The sequence below is a fragment of the Nematostella vectensis genome, chromosome 2, assembly GCF_932526225.1.
Source record: "Nematostella vectensis chromosome 2, jaNemVect1.1, whole genome shotgun sequence".
Taxonomy (NCBI): domain Eukaryota; kingdom Metazoa; phylum Cnidaria; class Anthozoa; order Actiniaria; family Edwardsiidae; genus Nematostella; species Nematostella vectensis.
In genome coordinates, this window is record NC_064035.1 from 3,813,657 (window position 1) to 3,839,630 (window position 25,974).

The 25,974-nt window shown below is 40.7% G+C and overlaps 3 protein-coding genes across 3 annotated transcripts; 2 read left to right on the forward strand and 1 right to left on the reverse strand.

Moving 5' to 3' along the window:
- LOC5514842 (gamma-aminobutyric acid type B receptor subunit 2-like) lies at positions 1 to 10,319 on the forward strand. The gene is made up of 16 exons (XM_048724403.1): positions 1 to 710; positions 1,657 to 1,794; positions 2,029 to 2,208; positions 2,397 to 2,498; positions 2,667 to 2,732; positions 3,082 to 3,321; positions 3,596 to 3,838; positions 4,609 to 4,672; positions 4,736 to 4,819; positions 5,180 to 5,330; positions 5,531 to 5,645; positions 6,386 to 6,490; positions 7,370 to 7,492; positions 7,563 to 7,656; positions 8,084 to 8,319; positions 9,154 to 10,319. Exons 1-16 carry the CDS (start codon positions 495 to 497, stop codon positions 9,340 to 9,342), a joined length of 2,346 nt encoding a protein of 781 aa, XP_048580360.1. The 5' UTR covers positions 1 to 494; the 3' UTR covers positions 9,343 to 10,319.
- LOC5498703 lies at positions 9,499 to 22,502 on the reverse strand. The gene is made up of 21 exons (XM_048724404.1): positions 22,398 to 22,502; positions 22,150 to 22,293; positions 21,358 to 21,433; positions 20,993 to 21,040; positions 20,001 to 20,056; positions 19,844 to 19,909; positions 19,734 to 19,755; positions 19,522 to 19,647; positions 18,601 to 18,720; positions 18,207 to 18,330; positions 17,934 to 17,981; positions 16,070 to 16,241; positions 14,353 to 14,431; positions 14,219 to 14,266; positions 11,437 to 11,492; positions 10,683 to 10,748; positions 10,547 to 10,568; positions 10,352 to 10,477; positions 10,139 to 10,258; positions 9,812 to 9,935; positions 9,499 to 9,723 (listed from the first exon to the last, which is right to left on the reverse strand). Exons 1-21 carry the CDS (start codon positions 22,428 to 22,430, stop codon positions 9,678 to 9,680), a joined length of 1,722 nt encoding a protein of 573 aa, XP_048580361.1. The 5' UTR covers positions 22,431 to 22,502; the 3' UTR covers positions 9,499 to 9,677.
- On the forward strand, positions 22,473 to 25,904 carry LOC5514845. Its single transcript, XM_001634910.3, has 5 exons — positions 22,473 to 22,587; positions 22,941 to 23,113; positions 23,681 to 23,748; positions 24,084 to 24,327; positions 25,562 to 25,904. The coding sequence occupies exons 1-5, from the start codon at positions 22,581 to 22,583 to the stop codon at positions 25,643 to 25,645; spliced, it is 576 nt and encodes a 191-aa protein (XP_001634960.2). The 5' UTR covers positions 22,473 to 22,580; the 3' UTR covers positions 25,646 to 25,904.
- Positions 25,905 to 25,974: the final 70 nt, after the last annotated feature.

Consider the following 25,974-nt stretch of genomic DNA (forward strand, 5'->3'; position numbering starts at 1 on the left):
AATTGTTTTTCTTCGGCTTAACGCATCACACCTTTTCAATAGACATATTTATTGTGAACAATGTTGTGCTCAATTGGCTTTCAAAACCCGCTAATTACTAAATGTCACTAACTAGCCGAGTGTCGCCGGCGTATGCAGATCCTCGGGAACTTGTTCATACACCTGCTCGGGGGCGGAAGTTTTTTCGGTACGTGAGGCAAGACATTAACTCCTGGGAAGTTTTTCTGACCGTTCTCACCTTAACGCGCCATGTAACAGATAGATTACATCTCTATATTTTTATGGACGCTTATTTTTTTGCGCGCGGTAAAAAATAGCCGGTTATTACAGCCCAATGTTAACAGCCCCTCGACAGCGACGACGAACGGAAACCTGCAATAAACAATTAAGCGACGATATGTGGAAATTGGTTCTGCGAAGCAATATTTTAAACTTTGTGACAAGAGATAAAATATCCATGTAACGCCACTCTGTTGCAACACTTTTCTCGAATCATGCTGGCTTTGGCCGTTTTCCTTACTGGGATATCTCGTGGTGTTTTTGGGACGAAGGATTTGTATTTCGGTGCGTTCTTCGCCATTGACTTGAGTGCAGCAGGCTGGCGCTCGGCTGGTATGATCCCGGGTGTCGAGATGGCTGTCGACGACATTAATAACAGTTCCGAAGTACTTCGCGACTACCGTCTCATCCTCCTAGCCAAGGACACGAGGGTAAGATGTTGAAATGTTTTAAAACAATTTACTACTGAATCGATTCAAGCAAATATCGGGCAAAATGTGGAATTTGGGGGCTAAAACAATCCGTGTTCTGCAAAAAAAATAATGTTGAAAATGCGGAGTTAAGTAAACTTGAGTTATACACGCAATAAATAGCATGACTCTTATATACTAAGATAATCGTTTGTTGAGACCTGAAGCTATTTTAATAATAGAAAGAAAAAATAGGGAGCTATCATCAGTTTTGCACTTGGGTTAGTAAACTCCAAGCTGTTGCCGCTGTGTCTACTGGAATACTAAAAAAGAAAAACTGTCGCCTGATCATCGAAACGTATGATCGAAACCTTCACTTTTCGTAGTTCTTTCGGTCTAGCCTCGTTACTCCGGCATCAGTGTAAGGGATAAATGGTCTTGAAAATATGTAATCAACATAACTTTTCCCATAGTAATACAGTATTTTCATTTAACAGCCAAATTAATCAATTAACCAATTTGGGTTAAAGAAAAACGAGAGTTGTGATGATTTTTGGATATTTTCTCATCCAGCAAAGCCAAAGAAAAAAAAATCCCCATGAATCCACCTTTGCTTGCAAACATCCATAAGCACATTACTCGATCGTGGACACTGTCACAATATCTTCATGCTGTATGTTTTTTTATGCAAAATACAAGTCAATTGCCAACTTACGCTGGCCCCGAGCACCGTTTGAGATGTTAGATTTGGAAAGTTTGGATACTACTGGCTAGGTAAAGCAGTGTTTCACAGACGGACTGTACAAAACTGATAGCGGTGGGTGTCAGTTTTTTGTTTTTGTTTATGAAATTCAGCTAAAATAGCAAGTGGGCAATAGGTTAAATAATAATTTATATTTTAAAGTGGGGTTTATATAGGTTCCACATTTTGAACCACAAAGGTTGATAGTGCTATTTGCGGTTTCAGTGTCAGAGCAGTTACGGGTTGAAGCAGCTGATTGATCTCGTCCAGGACAGCACCACCCTGTCGCGCTTCTTGGCGGAGGGTGCTCCAGGGCAACAGAGTCGATCGCTGAGGCTTCACAGTACTGGAGTCTACTCCAGGTAGGAGAGCATGACATTAGTAAGGGAACCTGCTACAGGTATATAGAGGGTACTGGAACCTACTCCAGGTATGTAGAGGGTACTGGAACCTACTCTAGATATGATAGGGTACTAAACCTACTCACTGGAACCTACTCCAGGTTTGTAGATGATAAACTCATGATACTACAGCCGCTTACCATCAGTTCGGCAGTACCAGTGGGGGAAGGTTTAGAGGTATTGAATAAAATCTTTCTATTTCAAGATTGGTTTCGGAGCTGAATCCAGTGCCTTGTCAGATAAATCGACCTTTCCCTTATTTCTACGGACAAATCAACCAGAACACAGTTACAATCCAGCCAAAATCCACCTAATGGGACTTTTTAGGTGGTCACGAGTCGCCACGCTACACAGTGACGAGTTATTTTTTTCATCGGTAAGTCATTTCTATGCTAGATTTGGCTATGGCTTATATACCATTTTGTTATAAAGTTAAAAAGGTATAAAAAACAAATGTTGCACCAGTTCTAATATCAGAGGCTGTGTGGTCTGCTTATCAGTTGTTTTGACGTATCGAGCATTTGATAATACCCCGTATTTTGTAATGGCTTTCTTTTTCTTTAGACCATGTATGACCTGTTTCGACTTCTTGAGCGAGCTAACATCAGTCGTGTTGTGTCCGAATCATTTGACAAGTCCCTGGAAACCCAGATTTCTAGCATTAAGGTAAAGCAATGAGCCATACTCATAACAACATTCACCACGTGTACGTGGTACGAGTAACGACTTCCGTATACGTGTCACACCAGTCAGCTTACCACATCACGTGACCGCATGCGCTCGAAGTAAAGTCCCATACTAGATCCTTTTTCTAAAGTATTTCCTGTTTATTAGAAATCCGATGCGAGAATAATTTTGGGATTGTTCTTTGAAGAGCAGGCAAGGAAGGTGTTTTGCGAGGTATGAATACCAGTACTTTTAGCTGTCCTTGTCCTAGAACCCGGATGAGTATGTAGACATTTACCATTATAAGAGGGCGGACGATCAATATCTCGTATTCTCACCTGATTTTCGGCAAAAAACATTTGCACCCCTCTTCTCCGCCAGGCAGGCTTGGGTCAGTATGATCAACTTGAAGGGCCCTCGAAGGGTACCACAAAATAAGGATTTGCTTGTAAAACAAGCGCAATGATCGCATGGTCGCCCAAGTGCTTGAATCTAGATAACAGATCGCTCACTCTTTGGCAGTATTTCGCTGATGCTTGCAAGTGCTTGCCATAGTTCATTTACTCTCTGCTTTGATCACCAGGCGTACAAACAGGGCATCTATGGCCCCAAGTATCAGTGGCTAATTCCCGGGTGGTACGATAACCGCTGGTGGGTGGTCAAAGATCCAGACGTTGATTGTACTCCAACCCAGTTGAGGGCCGCTTTCGGTAACTATATTTCCACGGCTGAGCCCACGGAGCCTTATGACTGGAATGCAGCGGTTATCAGCGGTAAGGTAAGAGTCTTAATGCACAGCTTCCCAGCAGTACAACATAGGTCATAGGTTTTCAGTTAGTACTTGCATAGGGCGTGCAAGGCGGGTGAGAGTGGATTGGGCCTTTGTTCAACCACATTGTTGACAAATGTTTCTGTTTCTTCCAGGATATCTTTCCTTTCTTATTGTCTGTTTCTGTTTCTTCCAGGATATCTTTCCTTTCTTATTGTCTAAAAAAGAAAAAAAAAATTTAGACATTTCAGAAGCAGCCTCTAAACCGAGTCTTTGCTCGCCTATCCGTAAATACTTATTAATTCTTACAATTCATGATGTATAATAGCAAGCAAGCGAAGTCCGTGACAATTACCTGACTCGCGTCAACCAGTCAGACTTCAGCTTTCACTTGTATTACCCGTTCGGCTATGACTCGACGTGGGCTATGGCCCTGACCCTCAATGCTTCACTGTCCCCTCTTCGCGCCATGGGGAAGAGCCTGGAGTCCTTCTCTTACGGTGATAATGAAACAGCAGACCTGTTCAAGCGAATTTTGTGGAACACAACCTTCAATGGCCTTACGGTGTGTAAAATTATTTAGAAAAAATGTTTTTATATATGTTAGTCATACTTTAGAGATATAACGCACTTATCTAATAGGCATGAGAAGATGGGAAAGGTGAGCAGCTAAGAGATAATTTAAAAGAAATGAGGCGAAGATAGAAGATTAGGAAGGAGGAAAACAGAGGGTGAAGGAGGAGGTGGAAGAGAAGGATGGGAAAAGGTAGGAGGAAAAGAGGAGAATAAGGAGCTAGAGAGAGAGAAGGAAGAGAAGGAGGAGAAGACGGAATATAAACGGAGGAGAGAAGAAGATGTAGGAGGAGGAGGAGGGACTGTAGGAGGGTTATAAGAATTGGATAAGGGGGTAATATAGGAAAGAGACGAAGGAGCAGAATGAGGAGGAGGAGGAACAAAAGGAGGGTAAAGGAATTGGAAAAGGGGAGAAGGAGAAGAAGGAGGAGGGACGCTGGGGCAATGAAGCAAAGAGACCAAGGAGCAGGAGCAGGAGGAGGAGGAGGAGGAGGAGGAGGAACAGAAGGAGGGGTAAAGGAATTGGATAAGGGGAGAAGGAGAAGGAGGACGAAAAGGAGACGGAGTATGAAGGAAGGAGATGAAAGAGCAGGAAGAAGAGGTAGAGTAGGAGTTAGAGAAGAGAAAGGGGAAGAGAAAGACGATGGGGAAAAGAAGAAGGACTAGGAGGAAGAGCAGAGAAGCAGAAAAGATTTATAAGAGGTGAATATCCGAGAAACCATAGAAGTATCTAGAAGTATAGACAAGAATCTCTATTTTTATTCTAAGGGCAAAGTTCGATTTGATGAAAACGGAGACCGTATTGGAATAACGCATATTTTGCAACTTCAAGGTGAGGCTTCGTTTTTCTCGCTGCATCACATGCAACTTCTACAGCTTTCTTTTCTCTTTCTAGGCGAGCAGCTGGTTCTCGTAGCGACATTTGATACTCATGACAACAAACTAATATTCAGTGAAAAGCACTCTTTCTACTGGCCAGGTAAGTTAAGAACGGGGTAAGCGGAAACCCGCTGACAACTATTGAGAAGCTTGCAACAAAAATGGTGAGGATGATGCCAATGATTATAATTATGATTATGTTAATGCTTGTGCTACTTATAATGGTGATGATGATGATGACAATGCTTATAATGGTGATGATGATGATGGCAATGCTTATAATGGTGATGATGATGATGGCAATGCTTATAATGAGATTATGGCGGCGATTATGTTGATATCGTAGACCATAATGGTCATGACAGCGTCTATAGGGTTGATTATCACTGATAAGGATGTCAGTGTTGATTACTGATAATGGTAGTGATGATTACTGATTATGATAGTAATTATTATTCAGGTGGATCACCTACTAAGGACCGTATTGACGTTGAGGACATGATGTTTAGTGTCGACGCTCGACTATTCATCGTTGTAACTGTCTTCTCGTTCCTGGGAATTAGCTTCGCTGCCGTTTGTTTGTCTTTCAATATTTATTTTCGCGAGCAGAGGTAGGTGTCATATTTGCTTAAAAAAGGTGGGGGCGCTGGCCACCACTTATTTAAGTGGAGGGGGGCAAGCGACCCCCTGCCCCTCCCCGTCCGCTGTCCCGTGCCTGCGTTGGTAACTTTGGGTGTTGTCAATCTGTACCCTAATATTTGGTGATTGTTGTACGATTATCAATCCATCTAAAATATGGAGTTTGTTTTAGGATTGTTAAGATGAGTAGCCCAAGACTGGGTGGGATCACGATGTATGTAGCGGTGGTGGTGTTTGGTGTTGATGGTGAGATGGTTACTGAGCAGCAAGGGACGATTTTGTGCCAGGTGAGATACCGCTACGATGCTGAACAAACGCGTGATCGCCTGCATATAGAAAACGTAATTCGTACATAAAAGCACAAACTTTCCCTTATAATCAGGCCCGTATCCAGGAATTTTCTTAAGGCGAACTCCGAAAAAGGGTTTCTTACTTTTCCGGGGAGGAGGCGATGGGGAGGAGTGGGAGTATTGAAAAAAAATTGAAAAAAATCCGACCACTCCCGAAAGAACAAAAAGGGATTTTTTATGCCATCGCAGTATCTCCACGTGACGTGTATTGTCGGATTCAGCTACAAAAATGTTTGATTTATAGATTTATGACATACCAGATAGATCTAGAATGCCTTTCTTTCATAATACGACTTTCCGCCGTTGTATGTGTGTTGGGGGGGGGGGGGGGTGCGGACGCTGTTATCAATGATATTTAAACATACGGCAGTCTATTTAAAAGGAAACTTCAACAAGTCGCTAGCTCTGAAATTGCATTAGGGTTCAGATACTATACTGTATATACTCTAAATCTGAATGAAACATTTCTTTAATGTAGATGATAATTGTTGCAGTGGCTACATGTATATTTTATAATTTCAGGCCTATTTTTCCACAGACTGGTTGTTGCAGCCATTCTTGTCTCATAACAGCACATAGCAACTACCTCTTTGGACAATGTATATATTTGTGTGTTTTCACTAAGAGGTGTGCCTTAACCGTTCAAATTCGCCGATCTTTGCTTGTGCTCTACTCAGGTAAAGATGTGGCTGGCTTCCTTCGGTTTCACTCTACTTTACGGTGCACTGTTCGCAAAGACGTGGAGAGTGTATGTCATATTTTCGAGGCGCACGGAGAGACAGGTACAATATAATTGGTGATATTTTTTTTTATAAGAACCTTTTTTTATAAGAACGTCCAGCCTGGGATTTCGCCAAAATTTAAGAACATACCGAGGCTCAGATAGCAGCAAAAATATTTTTTTTCACAAGAGTGATCTAGAAATGAAGAATCAAATTGTGCTCATACTAGCGACTTAAAATACTATCGTTATTGATCATTTGTGTAGTTCTGTTTTTACTAAGCTTGTAAGATTTCAGGTCACTTAAATTTAAGAACATCGATAAGAACGTTTTCAGCCTTAAAATGCTCCAAAAATAAGAACGGCTCAGCCTTCAACTAATAATTAGACGTTCTTATGAAAAAAGAGATGAGCGTATATCAACAAGACTGACGATATCAAGCCCCGGTCTACCCTGGTCCCAGAGCCTCGTGCGTCTCTCTGTTTAGTGGCCAGCGTGCTTGAGACGTCTCGCTGGCCACTAAATAGAGAGACGTTCGAGGCTCCGGAACCAGGGTGGCCTCGGTTATTTCTTGCATTAGTTTAGCGACCGTTATCCCGCACATTTCCCCTTGTCTAGCTAGGTGTAGAGTTGACAAAGGTAAGTGATGGGGGAGGGGTGAGGGCAGACACCAATTTCTTTCATTAATTATATTTAAATTTTCATCTCTACCGTGGGTTAAGCTACCCCAAATCCTCTCTGGTAATACTGATCGTTATAGGTCTTTCTTTACGTCAATTAGTCTATGTTTACTTCAATTAGTATGTGTTTCTGTCAACTGGACTGTCTTTCCTGTGAATTGGTCTTGTGTTACCCTCAATTAATCTTTAATTCCGTTGATCAGTCTGTTTTTTTTAATCACTTTGTCTGTCTTAAGGTGAAAAGTCGTTTGTGTTTTAGGTGATCCGCGATGGCAAACTCTGTAGCATCGTGACGGCTCTCGTGCTTCTAGACGTTCTTGTCCTGTCGGTTTGGCAAATAGTGGACCCTCTACACATCACTCACCACTATTTTAACCAAGTGGTAATTCAACCCTTAGCGTGCTTTAATAGTTACACAATGCAAGTGTGTCATTCATGGCTAATTCTTACAGGATGATGATGGGTACCTGGCTACGAGATCATACGTCCAGTTATGCTCCTGCGATTACTCCCTCGTATGGCTAGGTGTGGTATACGTATACAAAGGTAGGGAAGTGCGGGCAACTCTCTTGTCTGGCTAGGTGTGGTATACAAAGGTAGGGAAGGGCAGGCAACTCTCTTGTCTGGCTAGGTGTGGTGTACGTATACAAAGGTAGGGAAGTGCGGGCAACTCTCTTGTCTGGCTAGGTGTGGTGTACGTATACAAAGGTAGGGAAGTGCGGGCAACTCCCTCGTCTGGCTAGATGTGGTGTACGTATACAAAGGGTATGGGATCTAATCTTTCTAAATCTCACAGCACCAAAAAGCGTTACAAGCAAAGACAAATAAAGTTTTAACCGACTTTTTCGCAGCAAATTTCATAACCACATAAGTGGTTAGATAAGATTTTTCTCATATGTTATCCTATAATACATCATGCAGTATAAAATGTGATCGGCAATTAATCAATAAGTCTGTCACCTTCTTTGGCTAGGTTTACTACTTTTGTTTGGCGCATTCCTCGCGTGGGAGACACGCAATGTCACGTTTGCTGCTCTTAATGACTCGCGCCACATCGCCATATCCGTGTACACGGTGCTGCTGGCGTCAGTGGTTGGCATCCCTGTGGTGCTCTTTACAAATCAGTTTCCCAACTGGAGTTTCGCGCTCACGGCGCTCATCGTCCTGGCCTGCACCTCTCTTACATTGGCGCTTGTGTCCGTTCCTAAGGTACCTGTACCAAACAACTGCGCATGCGAATGTTTCCGTGATCTGTACCTGCGTCTGTATATTTCCGTGATCTGTACCTGCGTCTTTATATTTCCGTGATCTGTACCTGCGTGCGCATTTTTCCGTGATCTGTACCCGCGTGCGCATGTTTCCGTGATCTGTACCCGCGTGCGCATGTTTCCGTGATCTGTACCCGCGTGCGCATGTTTCCGTGATCTGTACCCGCGTGCGCATGTTTCCGTAATTTGTACCTGCGTGCGCATGTTTCCGTAATTTGTACCTGCGTGCGCATGTTTCCGTAATTTGTACCTGCGTGCGCATGTTTCCGTAATTTTTACCTGCGTGCGCATGTTTCCGTAATTTGTACCTGCGTACGTATGTTTCCGTAATTTGTACCTGCGTACGCATGTTTCCGTGATTTGTACCTGCGTGCGTATGTTTCCGTGATCTGTACCTGCTTGCGAATAAGTCCGTGATCTGTACCTGCTTGCGAATAAGTCCGTGATCTGTACCTGCGTGCGCATGTTTCTGTGATCTGTATCTGCGTGCGCATGTTTCCGTGATTTGTACCTGCGTGCGCATGTTTCCGTAATCTGTACCTGCGTGCGCATGTTTCCCTGATCTGTACCTGCGTGCGCATGTTTCCCTGATCTGTACCTGCGTGCGCATGTTTCCCTGTTCTGTACCAGCCAAGAGATTTGCATCATAGCTCAGTGGTACGAGGAAACATACAAATAAAAGAATTTTCCCCTTAACAACATCCGCATAATTCTGAACGTCAAGGGTATATCGGAAATGAGCAAACAAAATTACTTTATATTTTGTTCCTTACAGATGAGGGCGTTAAGAAACATCCCCGGAACCTGTCAGTTAGCAACAAGCAGCAAGTCAACCCAACCAGAAAAGCCGACCTTGCCCTCCAAGAAAACCGACCACCGGCAAGCTACTGCTGTAAACCCTGACTCGGCGAGTCCACGAATGTCCCTGCATCGTGTAAAAAGTACCCAGAATACGCCACTGTAGCTGGCAGCAATACCCAGAATACAATACTGTAACCTACATAACGTCACACAAGTTTCGTGAGAAATACCCAAAATACACTATTTGGCACCTTTGGAAAATACTGACGCGGAGGAGTGGGGCGAGCGAGAAGGTCAACCAATTAGAATACAGCATTAATGTGATTGACCAGTACGTTATATTCCTATCACTGCTACCTTACCAAGAATTCATATTACATCGTGTTGCAATACAACACATAACTTGCAATACCGCATAAACCCTATGACTTGCAATTTATCGAGTATTCAAGTGTCTGATTTCACCATGTATGTGATATTTCTTGTGCATATCATATCTTAAATGTAGAGTGGTGGAAAGGACAGCTCCTTGGTGGGTTGTAACCTAGAAACAATGCAAAGATACAAAAGAAATCTAAATTTGTGTCCAGAGCTATGACATGTCAACCCAAGTTTCTCATAGATCTACATACCAGTTTTGCTCACTCCACACGGCATCCTGCTCAACCACGTGGAATGTATAGGCATGTCTGGATTTGCTGGACTTGTTTGGAAAACTCCTGTGAAGCACTGACCCGTGAATGATAACAAGAGCACCTAAAGGAAGATGATACATTAACATGACATAAATCCACCTCCCAAAAAGACATTTAAAAGCAAATAGTCTGTCGCCCCACTCACCTGACAAAAAATGGCCAAAGCTTTCACCACCGATACTAATATTGATATTGTCTTAGCTAGACCTATATGTATTTACCACATCCTTCTATACATGAGCATTGAGTAGTGTATAGCATTACCTTTGTTAGTGCAGAGAGGTACTGATTTTGAGTCATCATACTCCTCATCAGGTCCAATGTGGGAAACCAGACGTCCCTCGGATTCTAGACTTCGGACCATTCTCCTTTCTATCTTCTCCACTAATAAAATAAAATGTAATAAATAAAATAAATGTAATAAAAGTTAGCCAGTGGATGTTAATTACTATTATCCCCCTTTTTCTAGTTATTTACCTTTGTGTGAGCCTGGAATAAACCAGAGACAGCCATTTTCTGTTGTGCAGTCTTCTAGTGGAATCCAAAAGCCGACAACAGTCGGAGGTTCCGTGTACAAGTAGGTAGAGTCACGATGTGGAGCGACTAAATGGAATCATAGAACTCTTTCAAACTAATTGATAATAGGAAGAAATTAAACCCAGAAATGCAAACCTTCATCTCCAATTCCAGGTTGCTGGAAAAAAATATCAAAGTTTAGCTGTTTATTAAATTGCATGGTTACCCTGTTAACGAGAAGCTCTGATTTTTTTTTTTTTTCAAGAAATGAAAGGTAGAATAGAAATCTTACCTTAAAAATGTACATACTTTGAGGTACAATAGGGTTCTTCAGTCCTGCCACGTACTTAGCGATTTCCTGATAAGAAAGGCATTACACCTAGAGTATGACAAGAGTTTCACGACAAAGCCCAAACAACCTGAGCAACCTGACATTACCTAAGCAATCTAACATTACCGGAACAACCAGACATTACCGGAACAACCAGACATTACCGGTACAACCAGACATTACCGGAACAACCTGACATTACCGGAACAACCTGACATTACCTGAGCAACATCAGTGGGACCTCGACCCAACGATAATCGATACAACAATATTCTCGATATATAATAACGCGATTAACAATGATCGCCTTGAATGAAACTGTGGGTCTCATGTCAAACAAATCCACAGAAATGTGCAAACATTGTAAAAATCGTACGCGTGGTTCTGGTACCCTTGCCATATTGAGGCTTGCCGTAGCAGGGGTCAAGTGTGTCCCCCCCCCCCCCACATGTTTTCAAAAGTGATAAGGAAATATCCGGTAAGGGCGTGGCTGTGCCCCCCATATCTTCTTAATGTTTCTGTATCCCCCCTCATATATTTTGACAGGGCCGTAATAAAAATTACAAGAATCTGACCAGTGGGGCGTGGCTTTGCCCCCAATATTAGCTTAATGTTTCTGTATTGTGCCCATTTCACACACAATCTTACGTGGCTTGCTACGCGCTCTGTTTGAGGCCTGCGACAGCTCGGCACTGTATTGTACAAAGTAACACACCTGGACCTTCTTGGAAAAGGTGGCCTTCTTGAAGACTGGGTTGAGTGCATGGAGTGCTTTGGTAGAAAAAATAGAAAAAATGTTGCGCAACAAGCAAGAATAAGGCGCGATAAAAGTGATAAGCATCATACCAAATTCCAAAAGGCTCGGACTCAAATAACAAGTGTCAAGGAAAACACAAGAAATCCTAGTCGAAAGATATATAACGGCTAATATTTGAGAAATCTAAGTTTTAAAATCTTTAATTTGTGGAATTAAACATGGGCAAACCAGACGAAATGTTCGTGTACCGAATATACCTTATTATAGGAAATTAAAACGCTGGTAGATATTAACGTGTATCAAGTGTACGCGTATCAAATTATCGCGAATTTTCGGACAACTTGTGTCAAAACAAGTGAAATTAACGCGAATTTGAGCATAACGTATTAAGATAAACTAAATTAACGCGGATCCAGAAAGATTGTAGAATTTATTTCTCAATTTGCTGCTCGGAAATACTTGTATGATGCTTAAAGTGATGACAAGCCAGACTAAGAAAACAATTAAACACTATGTGAAGCTCCTTATTATTAAACAGTATTGTTCAAGAAGTCGTTGAATTTGTTATCGATCTTTGATAACATTTAGTAATAATTTACGTTTACTAAATTAACGTTTAGCTTAATTAAGGCATTACATATTAACAATACACTTAACTAAGGTACATTTGATTAACGCGGATTTTTTAAATTTGCGTTAATTAAGTGTAGCGTTAATTTCCTATAATAAGGTCGAATTTGTGTACTGAATATATCTGTAATAAAGCCAATTTCTTGAAGTTGTTGCCATAGATTGTTCTGTTTAGCCGTGATTCATAACCGTTTAGACGATTTTCCTCCCTCATCTCGATTCACCTCCCAACTTGTAATAGAGCGAGGACATCGCCTAAACGGTTATGAATCACGGCTAAAAAGGAACCAGATCAATCCAAGTCAACAACTTCAATAAATTGACTTTAATACAAATAAAACATTCGGTACACAAATTTAAGATAATATTTGATTCACGAACATTTCTTCTGGTTTGCCCGTGAAAAAAAGCTGAAAACCGGGAGACTTGCCGCCTGAAAGCTGAAACCACGAGATTTACAGGTATCGAGCAAGGCCTGAGGGTCCGGGCAAACAGGCTAAATGACGTACCTCGATCAGGGTCCCGGAGAGAGTGGGGGAACAACGCGGCAAGGGAGAAGACTTGAAAAGTCCGTCCAAGGGGGGGGGGAAGACTTGAAAAGTCCGTCCAGGGGAGGGGAGAAGACTTGAAAAGTCCGTCCAGGGGAGGGGAGAATACTTGAAAAGTCCGTCCAGGGGAGGGGAGAAGACTTGAAAAGTCCGTCCAAGGGAGGGGAGAAGACTTGAAAAGTTTGTCCAGGGGAGGGTAGAAGACTTGAAAAGCCCGTCCAAGGGAGGGGAGAAGACTTGAAAAGCCCGTCCAGGGGAGGGGAGAAGACTTGAAAAGTCCGTCCAAGGGAGGGGAGAAGACTTGAAAAGTCCGTCCAAGGGAGGGGAGAAGACTTGAAAAGTCCGTCCAAGGGAGGGGAGAAGACTTGAAAAGTCCGTCCAAGGGAGGGGAGAAGACTTGAAAAGTTCGTCCAGGGGAGGGGAGAAGACTTGGAAAGTCCGTCCAAGGAGGGGGGGGGGGGGGGGAGAAGACTTGAAAAGCCCGTCCAAGGGAGGGGAGAAGACTTGAAAAGTCCGTCCAGGGGAGGGGAAAAGACTTGAAAAGTCCGTCCAAGGGAGGGGAGAAGACTTGAAAAGTCCGTCCAAGGAGGGGGGGGGGGGGGGGGGGGGTAGAAGACTTGAAAAGCCCGTCCAAGGGAGGGGAGAAGACTTGAAAAGTCCGTCCAGGGGAGGGGAGAAGACTTGAAAAGCCCGTCCAAGGGAGGGGAGAAGACTTGAAAAGCCCGTCCAAAAGAGGGGAGAAGACTTGAAAAGCCCGTCCAGGGAAGGGGAGAAGACTTGAAAAGCCCGTCCAAGGGAGGGGAGAAGACTTGAAAAGTCCGTCCAAGGGAGGGGAGAAGACCTGAAAAGTCCGTCCAAGGGAGGGGAGAAGACTTGAAAAGTCCGTCCAAGGGAGGGGGGGGGAGAAGACTTGAAAAGTTCGTCCAGGGGAGGGGAGAAAACTTGACAAGTCCGTCCAGGGGAGGAGAGAAGATTCGAAAAGTTCGTCCAGGGGAGGGGAGAAGACTTGAAAAGTTCGTCCAGGGGAGGGGAGAAGACTTGAAAAGTTCGTCCAGGGGAGGGGAGAAGACTTGAGAAGTTCGTCCAGGGGAGGGGAGAAGACTTGAAAAGTTCGTCCAGGGGAGGGGAGAAGACTTGAAAAGTCCGTCCAAGGGAGGGGGGCTTGATTCACTATTGTCTACACCTTTTTTATTAGGAACGTCTAATTTTCAGTTGAGGCTGGGCGGTTTTCATTTTTGGGACATTTTAAGACTTTATATGTTCTTAACGATGTTCTTAAATTTTAGTGAATATAAGAATATAATACCCAATGAATTATAAGGAAGAGAATTACACCAAAGATCAATGGCAAAAATAAGGTTGTTACCATGAGCACAATTTAATTCTGCATTTTAGAACGCATCAGGACTAAAAAAGAAAAGTTTTTTTCCTGCTATCTGATCCTCGGCATGTTCTTAGCATGTTCCTAAAATTTGGTGAAATTTGGCTCAGGCTGGACGTTCTTATAAAAAAGGTTCTTATTAATAAAAAGAGTGTATATCATCTACATGAATGAGACATACCGTGCCCGATCTTGTTGATAGCTAAGTGCTTTTCCTTTACCAAATTTCCTGAAAGGAAATTAATTTTTAGACTATACATATTTTTTATAAAAAAAATCCAACAATTTTAAAACCTCCAATATCATAACACACACCTTGGTCATCAAATGCGTTTTGCTCCATAAATGGTCGGATTTTATCAGCACTCGTCATGAAGAATTCATCACCAAAAAACTAAAAAAATAAAATATAGGCCATTTGGATGCAGGGAGGCTGTGGCGTATAGTGAAGGAGTAAGTCTTGAGATCGTTTATAATTTGTCAAATATCACTACATTCTCCATACGATATAGTTTTAAAAATGCCGTGACTCACACCGTTAAAAAAAAAAAAGAGAAAAGGCAGTCGAAGTCGCTCTGCAGATTTTTGTAATAGACTGTGCTAGCGTACCGTCTTGGCCCTACTGATGCCAATGTGTGTATGCTAGTGTGCTTTTAAAGTTCACATTTATAATAATAATAATAATAATGATGATGATAATGATGATGATAATGATGATGATGATGATGATGATGATGATGATAATTAAAATTGCTGAAGTCTTTTTCTTTCACGTTTAGATACTAGTGACATTGTCATTTACCTCTTAGACACTACTAGAAAAGCGATTGCAGAGAATTCTAAACTCGGTGGTCAGTTTTGTAACTGGTTTGTATGTGACTGTGCCTTCATGTTTTTGGAGGGGGGAGGGGTGGGGGACTGTGTGTGCTTAGCTAGCCACGTTAACATGACGGGAAGACATCGAGAATTTCCGATACAGAAAATTTTTGACCCCTAAAAACATTACAACAGGGTCTTGAAGGGGGGGGGGGGGGGTTCAAACCCCGTTTCCCAGCCGTTATTCTCGCAAAATCCCGGTGACTATACTGGTATATTATACAGGGGGGATGGGGAGGGGGAGGGGGTAAAAAGAGGGTCTCAATTTAGAAGGGTTTTAGGAGTCTTAGGAAGTGAAGTCCGCTGAGCAGCAAGGTCTGAGGTTTGATGCTATTATAAACCATTATCCCGTTTTCCAGGCCCAAAATAAATCTCGGCTCCCGTTTTAACCCTTCAGGACTAGGCATATGTAGATTGTGCTCGGCAACTTTTGAGCAACTTTTGGCGTTTTGAGCAACTTTATGTAGGACCAGCAACCTAGGGCAACTTTTGCCTTCCTTGGCAATTTTTGAGCAACAAATTGGTATAAAATCGACCCAAACAATCAAAAAGTTCGTTGTTTTATCTAAAAAAGATTTTACCAAAGTAGATTTTATTAAAACGGCTCCCAAATGGTCCTGGACAGTCCTCACTCGTTTACGTGTGCCCACGAAATCTGGACAGTGGCTATTTTATACTTCAGAGATAGACCCCAAAGCGCAGTATCGATCTCTAGAAAACGCAAAATCTGCGTGAACAAAGGTAAAAACGGGCAAGGAAAGAGCGGTCCACCGACCTCGTCAAATGCAACATGCTTTACGGACCGTGTGATAGAGTTTCCAAAATAGCATTTTGTAGCGGAGATGTGAAGCGAGACGTGATCGATCAGTATAGGCTGTGAACTTTATCACTGCCTAAAGCATCATATTATATATGATACAGGTCCGTGCCCAGGATTTTTCTTGGGGGGGGGGGGGTGCGAAATCCGAAAAAATGGACTTTTAGTGTCACGCACGCCTTCCCCACAAGGAAGTGTCACGCACGCCTTCCCCACAAGGAAGTGTCACGCACGCCTTCCCCACAAGGAAGGCGTGTGTGACACGCTAAGCGGCTGCTAAGCAGACTAGCTAATAACCTAGAAGGCATAAAAAAGCAAAATATGTATCGTTTAACCGACCTTATCATCGGAGTAAAAAACGCTCATAGGATCTTTTGATAAATCCATATTTTCCACGATCTTATCCATTTCCTGCTTTAGCTCTTGTACTTCTTCGACAGTGAGGAAATCGTCGATGACAACGCATCCATCATTTACGAACTGCGATGCACAAGTAACACACATCAGTCCACTGGACATTACGATAAGAATACAAGCTATGAGTGTGAACCTTTGTGTGTAGCTCCTCGTACGTTGCTCCCATGTCGAAGCCGCTATTTATTGCTTAACAAAAGCGCTTTCTGTACCAGGCATCACAAGAAATGTCACGTCACGTCACTAATAATGCGTCTGGTGTAACGCAATACCCAATACTACGGGCTCAGAAGTAGGGGCAATCGTATGTTTTATACTAATAATGAGTCTTGTCACGCAATACCCAATACTACTTACAAACCTCCTCCTCCTAGTGCATCCCAGACCAGGCCCGTACCCAGAGGGGGTGCAGGGGGTGCGAACGCAACCCCCCACACACAACAGCCGAAAGTCCACTTTCGGTTCTCAATAAACGTGCTTATTCGTAGACAAAACTATAAAGCATAAGCAAGAGACCATGGCATAAGCTAGATCACTCTGCGTATGTCATTAATCCATAAGTCAGACTTTATTTGTAGCCAAATCCGACAATTAACGTCCCGTGAAGATAATGCAAAAGCATAAAAAAATCCCTTTTTGTTCTTTCGGGGGTGGTCAGATTTTTATCAGAAACCTCCCCCCCTCCCACAGAAAAATTAGGTCCACTTTTCCGGATTTCGCACCCCCCTAAGAAAAATCCTGGGTACGGGCCCGCAGACACACTATGTAAAGTGCTGATTTCGAATTCTTCAGCCAAACGCTATAGAAAAAAAACTATACACTTTTTACAATGGTCGAAAGGGTGTCAGTTATAGGGTGGTCATCTTGTAGATTTTTGAGCATGACCCAAAGATGCAGGCTATTGTCAATACAAATTATCTGCTAGCGGTATGGTTATTTAAACAAAGCCATAGTAAAACCCGTGCGTCAGGCACATCCCTTTTCAAAGGCAGCCCAAGCTCATTCAGTGTTTATATATATGCACTTTGAATACCAATAAAAATATTATTTATTGTGGGGTAGAAAAAAATAAGCAACCCTCTGAAATCGCTGCTGAATGGCTTCAAACTCGGTCGAGTATTAAACGAGACAACAGGGAGTCCTTTGCGAGTCATTTTTATTCATAAAAACACAAATTTAAAGATTTCGAATTTTGACCGTCAAAGTGCATATATATAAACACTGAATGAGCTTGGGCTGCCTGTGCTCTTTTCTGACCACATTCATGTCCAGTTTGCGGATGTGTTGATCCACTAGCGTAAAAACCCCTTGGTGATAGCAGAAGCGGGAACATATTGAAAACCCGCTAAGGGACCATATAAGTGGTCATTTCGAAGACCATTGCTTGCCTCTTTGCGCGCATTATTAGACTTTTTGGTAAGAAAAATGCCCCAGAGTGTCATGGTAACTAAATTGCCAGAGTTTCATGGCAAATAATTATAAATTCAAAATGAGTTAAGTAGCTGACGTTTAGAGCAAAAGCAAAACTGCAGTACCATGTTCTTAAAGAGGCTTAAAACATTTCGGACTTGTGTTTATTTATTTTTCTGATTCCACCACGCCTTCCAGACCACCTAGTTTTCTACAGCTTGCCTGCAGTCTTTCGGGTCATACCACTTTATTACGCTTCGACTGACTCATATTTTAAAACAGAAAATTTTCAAATTGTCTGACGTTTTTCTGATTTTTTTTTAAAAAAGGTTATGCTTACGTTATTTTTTTTTCGGTTACATTAGTGCATAGCAATCGCTATGGCGTATAGAGCGGAGGGAAAGGAAGCCTCTCCGTTGGCTGCAACCTGAAAGAAAAAACAAAAATTTATAATCAACAGTATTTTTATTTCTATTTCTATTATCACCATCACCATCACCATCACCGTCACCGTCACCATCAGCGTCACCATCACCGTCACCGTCACCGTCACCGTCACCGTCACCGTCACCGTCACCGTCACCGTCACCAAAAAAAACATAACTGATTCACAAACAAACACTGTTTTTCAGTATCAACTCAAAGTACATACCAGTTTTGCTCACTCCACTTGGCATTCTGTTCAACCATGTGGAATGTATAGGCATGTCTGGATTTGCTGGACTTGTTTGGGAAACTCCTGTGAAGCACTGACCCATGGATGACAACAAGCGACCCTAAGATATCAAAACAAAGATATTCATTCAAAATTAAATTTTACCAAATGTCACAATAAGGTTTCTCTCAAATACCATTGTATTGTTGTCCTGGAAATTGGGATCTCCAGCCCAAATTAGTGTAATCCCAATGAGACAGGAGGAGTAGACACCCTGTAATGTCTTTGATAATGTTTGACAATCCATGTCATATATTTCAATAACTGATACATTCACAAAATATTATGGACATAACATAACATTATCTGAAAACCATTGAGCATCTTTTACCTTTTTTAGTTAATGCTGGAACTGATTGGGCCTCATTATACTCCTCTTGAGGACCAATGTGTAAAACAACATGTTCCTTGGATCCTGGAGTGCGAATCAACCTACGCTCTATCTTATCCACTAAGTAAGTTAAAAATAATGTGCTGGTCAGTTTTTGGTGCATGTGCATGTGCATGTGTTGTGTGACCCCAGAAATTTAAAAAAAAAAATTTCTTGTCTGGGAATACTGCGAAGTCAATCAAACTTTGGGACCAAGAGGAAACTAACTTGGGGAGCATGAATTACGCTGTGAATTATTTTACTGCATAATATATACAAATAAAATAACCGTTTATTTCCTTTGAAAATAATTAGATTAATTCGAAACATAAAATAATGATGGAATTTGTGAGTTCTTTCAGGGATCTGTACAACAAAAAGCTGAGATCAAACACTTTTACACATACAAGAATTCTAGAATTTCTTGGACATTTTTCATACATTGTATGCAGAATTAAGCACAAGAGCTCCACCAGCTAATAAACTGGTTAATAAACTCAGTTTGATTTCCCTTGGAAACCTGTTTACCTTAGAGCTGGCTCAACTCTTTTACAGCTTAAAAGCTGTTGTTTGCTTCCCTGTTCCAATTAGAGGGGTTCTACTGTATTGTGTGACTGCAATGTTTTCAAATTCACTATTCAATTGCAAAACTGAAACTTTTGCATCCATATCATTTAATTCCTTAATAACACTGCGACTATAGTCCAACTCCACTTCTGAGTTTGCTGCTCTGCCTATGATTTGCATAGACCTGCCCCAAAGTTTGATTAATAATGCGCTATTCCCAAAGAGACAATCCTGAAACTGTCTGAATTTGGCTCTTCATCTCTTATTCATGTTTTTCCTGGATTTGAATAAAATTAAGGTTAACAACAACAATACCTTTGTGTGAGCCTGGAATAAACCAGAGACAGCCATTTTCTGTTGTGCAGTCTTCCAGTGGTATCCAGAAACCAATGGCCGAGATGGGTTCGGTGTACAAGTAAGTAGAGTCACGGTGGGGATTAACTGAGAAAATTTTTACATCAAACCAAGCAAAATGATTTTTTATGTTAAAAAATAAATTAATTAAATAACTAATATGCAATACCAACCTTCGCCCCCTATTCCTGGTTGCTGGAGTAACAAAAGAAAAACAACTTACAAAAGAGGGACAGAACTCATAACAGACTACTTCAAGCAAAGCCTTGGGAATTAATTGTACCTTGAAAATGTACATACTCTGAGGGACAACAGGATTTTTCATTCCTGCCACAGACTTAGCAATTTCCTAGAAAAATCATTGCATTAACACAGTTTAAGACATTAACTAATCAAGGTAAAAGTGCACTGTAAGATATTTATAAGAAACAATACTGAACCTGGATCTTCTTAGAAAATGTGGCCTTTTTAAACACTGGGTTGAATGCATGAAGTGCTAAAAAAAGATGTATAAAAAAGATTTAAAAAATTACAATCTATGTTATAATTTTCATAATAAAATAACTCACTCAACAAAATAAATCTGGCCCACTTCCCACCACATTCCCCTTAATTGTCAGTTGTTTTACTAGTAGAATCAAATGATTTTACTAAAATCTACATAGTTTCCTCTCAAAATAACTTAGTAGGATAAAAAAGCCTAAAGAAGCAATTCTCAGCTTTCTAGTACTGATATCCCAAATTAAAAGAGCATACAAAGACTTCTATGGTTGCACGTTAGTTAGAAGAAGAATGGGTTTGTGCTAAATTTATAAAATGCAATGACAGAAGACATTTGGCAACTTCCTCTATTTGAAAAACTTTCAAACTGAATGTATAAATATATTAGTAAGCTCATAGTTTTCTGGTTTGATCTGTGATTCTGCTAGGGTGTCATGCTTTATTATATATTATTAGTAAGCTCATAGTTTTCTGGTTTGATCTGTGATTCTGCTAGGGTGTCATGCTTTATTATTTGTTAAAGCAGCAATGGCACCGGTTTACTTCCATTGGGCCGACTGAAACCTCAACTGACAAAAGAATCTATTAGAATCTGCACTAAACAGGCCATCCGCTTTAAATTATCAGTTGTATGTTTGAAGAAACTTTCAGAATAAACACTACTTTTACAATTAAAAAAAATTTCATGTTTTCCATTTAAAATAAATGGAAATTGTTACATAATTGACAGGAAATAAATTGGTGATATTGCTGCTTCAACCATTAAGAAAATGTTGTTATGTTGGGCTTCTGTTAAAATGTCGAACCATTCACACTTGAACATATGAACATTAGGGTGCACACACATATGTCATTATGTCGTTGTGTCACTAGTGTTCACCAGGCATAAGAGTCACTGTATGGATGAAGCATCCCAGTGAAACATACATACCATGGCCAATCTTGTTTATAGCTACATGCTTATCTTTCACCAAATTCCCTGATAAAAATAAAGAAATATGCACTATATTTAACCAAATGACAACACTACTATATACACAAGTACTATATATTACTGTATACAGCTCTTACTGACAGAGTGTGCCAGGCTGGAACTGATAGACCCAACCCAGCAATTACAATATGGAAGACTTCAAGGCAACATAATTATTTCTATGGCCTCAGCAAACAAAGACAATAAGATATTGAAACTGCATTTGCAAAAAAATAATAATAATAAATCAACCACGAGAGAGTGCACATTTGCTGTAAAGTAAACTTTTAATGTAAAGATAGTTTTCAATCATGAGGTCAGACCTTGTTTATCAAATGCTCCCTCCTCCATAAATGGACGGATTTTGTCACCACTGGTCAAAAAGTAGTCATCACCAACCTACAAAACACACAAACTAACTAGAATTGAAGACAACCTCAAGGTCCAGCTGGAAGTCTCAGTTATCATACTTTCTCTTGAAAACTGTTTGCTCTATGTTAATTACAATCTCCGGTATTCAACAATTTAAGAGTTTTGCAAATAATGTAGAAAGTTGACTGCATCAATATATGAGCAGTTCCAGGCTTGAGCTGGAATATTAGGGTAAACCACAAAAACTTGTTGATAATCTGATTTCTTGGGCATGATTTTTATTTGAGTTGAGTTTATAAACTATCATTGGAATCTCATGGCTGAATTACAGGTAGGGCCAATAATTCCAGTATAATTAATAATATGATAAATAACATTTGAGGTATAAGCCTTGTTAAGTAATTTAAATTCTGCCAAAAGTTCTGGCCCCCTTCTACTCAATAGACATTAAAAAACACTAGTTCGTTAGCCAATGAGAGCCCCAGTCTGCAATACACTATACCACTAGGAACTACTAATGTGATGATATAAAACATCCGAAAATTAAGCATGGACCTCCACACGTGCTGACCACAAGGAGATATTAGCATTTCAGCCAACCAAAACACTGCAGTATAATAAGTAAGCTTACTAGATCTGTTTACATCTTTGATTGATGGAATAGAAGATATCCAAAAAGAATATACTTACGTGCAGCACTGCACGTGACATTAAAAGTAAAAAGAAGAAATCATCCAGTCTACCTGATCATCACCAGTTTTGAAAACACTCAGCGGGTTTTGTGATAAATCCAGATCATCTACAATATTTCTCATTGCCTCTCTAAGCTCTTGCACTTCGTCGAGCGATAAGAAGTTTTCGATGACCACGTAGCCATCGCTGACGAACTGCGAAAGTAAACCATCACGAGATGGTCAAATGATTAACAAAGATAATTTTAGCAGTTATCAGAAATAACTTTATAGCAGATATAGCAATATTCTTATCTAACCTTCGAGTGGAGGTCTTTGTTAGTATCTACCATTCTGACTTGGTACAACACCAGAATATCTGGTGACAGAAATCACTGCCACAGAAACAGTACCCGAGAAGGACTGGAAAACGACAGGAACACAAGAATTGGATACCTGTGGATTACATACCAGGAACGCCTGACGCCTATACACCGAACAAAATGGCGGGTAAGTCAGTTCTCGAAGTGGTGACCTGTGATTGATTTGGTGGTTCCGTTCCGTTATCTGTGTTTTCTCTTAGACAAGACAGATCCCGGTCACTTCTTATGGCTTGTTCTTTAACCACAGCTAATGCACGTTTTAAGCTTGTCACTTCTAAGCAGCCCCCCCTTTTCCTTACGTTCCATAGTCCATAGTGATTTAACTTAATGGAAGATCGATAAATGGTAGAAGTGACCTCCTTCCCTGGTTATTTTGTGTAAACTCCCTGGGGATGGGGCACTAAAAAAGGTAAACCCTTGATAATTTATTGCCAGCTATGTGAATATCCACAATTAATTTATTCTTCCTCTACTCTTAAGATAGTGATGGGACCAAAGGTAAAGCAAGTAAGAAAAATCAGAAGCGGGCGGAAAAAAGACAAAAGGCGAGGGTTGAGAAGTTAAAAGAGGGAGGAATTGTCACAGAATTGTTGGAGCTGCAAGACCCCATTGGGATTCTTCGAGTGAGGTTGCAGGAAGCTAAGCTTAACAAGGTTTGTTTGGTAGTTCTCCACCCACTAAGCGTTTGTTTGGCATGCCTTTGGTTATCAACCAACCTGTTCCAGTGGTATGGTAGTAATGGTCAGATTATTGACACTATTGGGGCCTGGGGTGCTTGGACAAACCTCCAATATTTATGCAGATAAAGAAAGGAATTAGTGCCATTGTTAACAAAAAAGGAGTACCAACAAGATAAGATACTTAGAAAGGGTAAAAGACTCGCAGCTACATGCTATCCTGACCAGTCATTTGAGAAATGCTGTAATTCCACTTCCTTATAATAAGCGTCTGCCCTAAAAAAATGCTGGCCTAAGAGGAAAACAGTATGAATATGGGCTCTCCCTGAATAAATGCTTTGTCTAAACAAGGCACTTATCCTTTGTTGTTATGGTTGTTATGTTGTTAGGATTTTTACAACTTGCATGTTGCATCTCATTTACATTTTGTATCTTCCCTTCACTTCTGAATAAGTGCCTTGTCTGGGACATAAACAATTAAATTAGAGACCCAGCCCTTATTCAAGCAATTTTGATAAACTAATACACATAAAACATTTACAGGACCATAAACTTGCAGCACAGATCAGAAATCAGATATGGATAGCTCAAGATTCTGCAGCTGGTTGCAGGTCTGTCTCTTTCATTGTTTTGTTGTGATTATGCTTATGTTGTTTTGTTTTACTCAATCCCAAGTTTGTTTTGAAATCACTATTTTAAGTGATACAAATTCACCAAGCACAAATACCATGAATTGTGGGAACCTCTTTCTACCTACAACTTTCAAAGATTTTTTCAAACCTTGACCTGGAAACTTCTACACATATATGGTTTGTCACACTTTTTCTTTTCTAAAGTTGTATACGTTCACAACTGCCTTGCATTTTAGGTTTCTAACAATATGCACACTTTGTTTATTAATTTACTTTGTAAAAATTATCTTATTGTGAAAATGTTGTACTCCTAGTGTCCCTGATGCAGAAACCCTTGGTGTTTCATATGACCTCAGTAAAGTTTCAAGCCCTAATTTATTAAGTGAAAAGAAAACCAACCCATGTACTCTACAAGTAGCAGCATCAACTGGAGCTGATACCTCAACTAGTGAACTCACACAGACAGAAAAACGTCTGAGGAATCTTCGGAAAAAAATTACCCAGATAAAGAATCTTAAAGAGAAAAGAGATAAAGGAGAACAATTAGAGGAGACACAGGTACTACAAGACCACTAAGAGATATAAATAGTAAAATCACAACTCCTTTGGCTCCCTATTCTTTCTCTTGAGAATAACTAAAAAGAAATATGGGATACTTAAACAGACAGGCAATCAATCCCTTTTCTCTATTTTTGCCTTGTTAAGGGCCTTGTTAAGGGCCTATGCTATGAAACTCCGTTCCTACGAAAGGGAAAAGCATATATTTGGTTAAATAGACTGAAATCGCCGCGCGCCTTCCAACTTGGTTCCGTGGCTCAGTGGTTAGCACCTTTGACTCGTAAGCAAGCGCTCCAGGTTCAATCTCTGGTCGAGTCTTTTTTTTTTTTTATTTTCTTCGAAACTCCTGTTCTAATTTTCTTTTTTTGTTTTTTTTTTCCAAGAGATTAAAATAAACTTTCCTCATTTTTTAGAAGAAAATGCAATTTTTATTTGTTTTTTTAGATTAAAAATAGATGGCGAATAAACAAGATGAACAGTAGCTTCTCCAAACACGTTTTTCTGTTCTGGGTCACGTGACCATGGAAGGGGTCAGATGATGTCATCACTTGTGTCATTTATGTCTTAAACACTTATGTTGAAAGTTCCAAGAGATTTGACAAAAAGAAGCTTTTATAAAACAAACAAATTTCCCTAGCACCGTACTCTAAAGGTAGTACCATAGGCCCTGAACAGAGGATAGTAAGAATATATAAATTTTTTACTTACAAAAGACTTGAGTGTGTCTAGTTGTGGACTCCACCGTCACCCCCACACCCTTTCCTCCCCATACACAAGCATACACAAGGGGGTGCAGGCCCACCCCCCCCCCCTTGCCGTCAGAAAGTGGGTCATTTATTATAAAGGAATCTTTAAATACTGTGCTTTTTCCATATGATACGTATGACTGCGCACCCCCCCCCCCCAGCTAATCCTGGGTACACGCCCCCCCCCCCCCCAGCTAATCCTGGGTGAGCGCCTGTTGTGTGTGACCGGAACAAAAAGACAAGATTGCAAACGTTTGCAAACAGGCTAACATGACTAGAAAACTGGACACAAAAGTCCAATTCTTCTTAGAGAATCAATGCTATGGTCTCACCCCACTAAAACTCTGGCCCCTCCACTTCTCATGAAAATCCGTCTCAACAATATATTTAACAAGCACAGATTCTTGGGGCCATTTTTTAGAAAGATTTAAGGTAACAATGTTACCCTTTTAAAGTCGATTGATTTTTGCACCAATTGTCTGTTCCAGATCCAGAAGGTGAACTCTGAGGATGAATTGTTAAAAGAAATTGAGGAGTTGGAAGGACTCTTATCAGGAAAGCTAAAGTTGTGATTGACGTCCATGGTGACATGATCTGCTTTACTACCCAGGGGAAGTGTATTCAAACAGAGTTCTTTTGTAAAACATTTTTAGAATTTTTTATTCTAGATCTTGTAAATAGGAGCTCATCTCATTCCTAGCCATGCATGCACCAAGAAAATGCCTTTGATCATGTCTTATTTACAGTAAACATTGTAATTGTGACTAAGTGAAACATGATCTCTTGGTTGAATCCATGCTGTATACAGTAAAAATCGATCTACCATAAAAATCTTGTTTGATGTCTTTTTATAAGTCAGGTATAAATATTTAAAAAAGACATTTTGTTAATTTTATTGTCA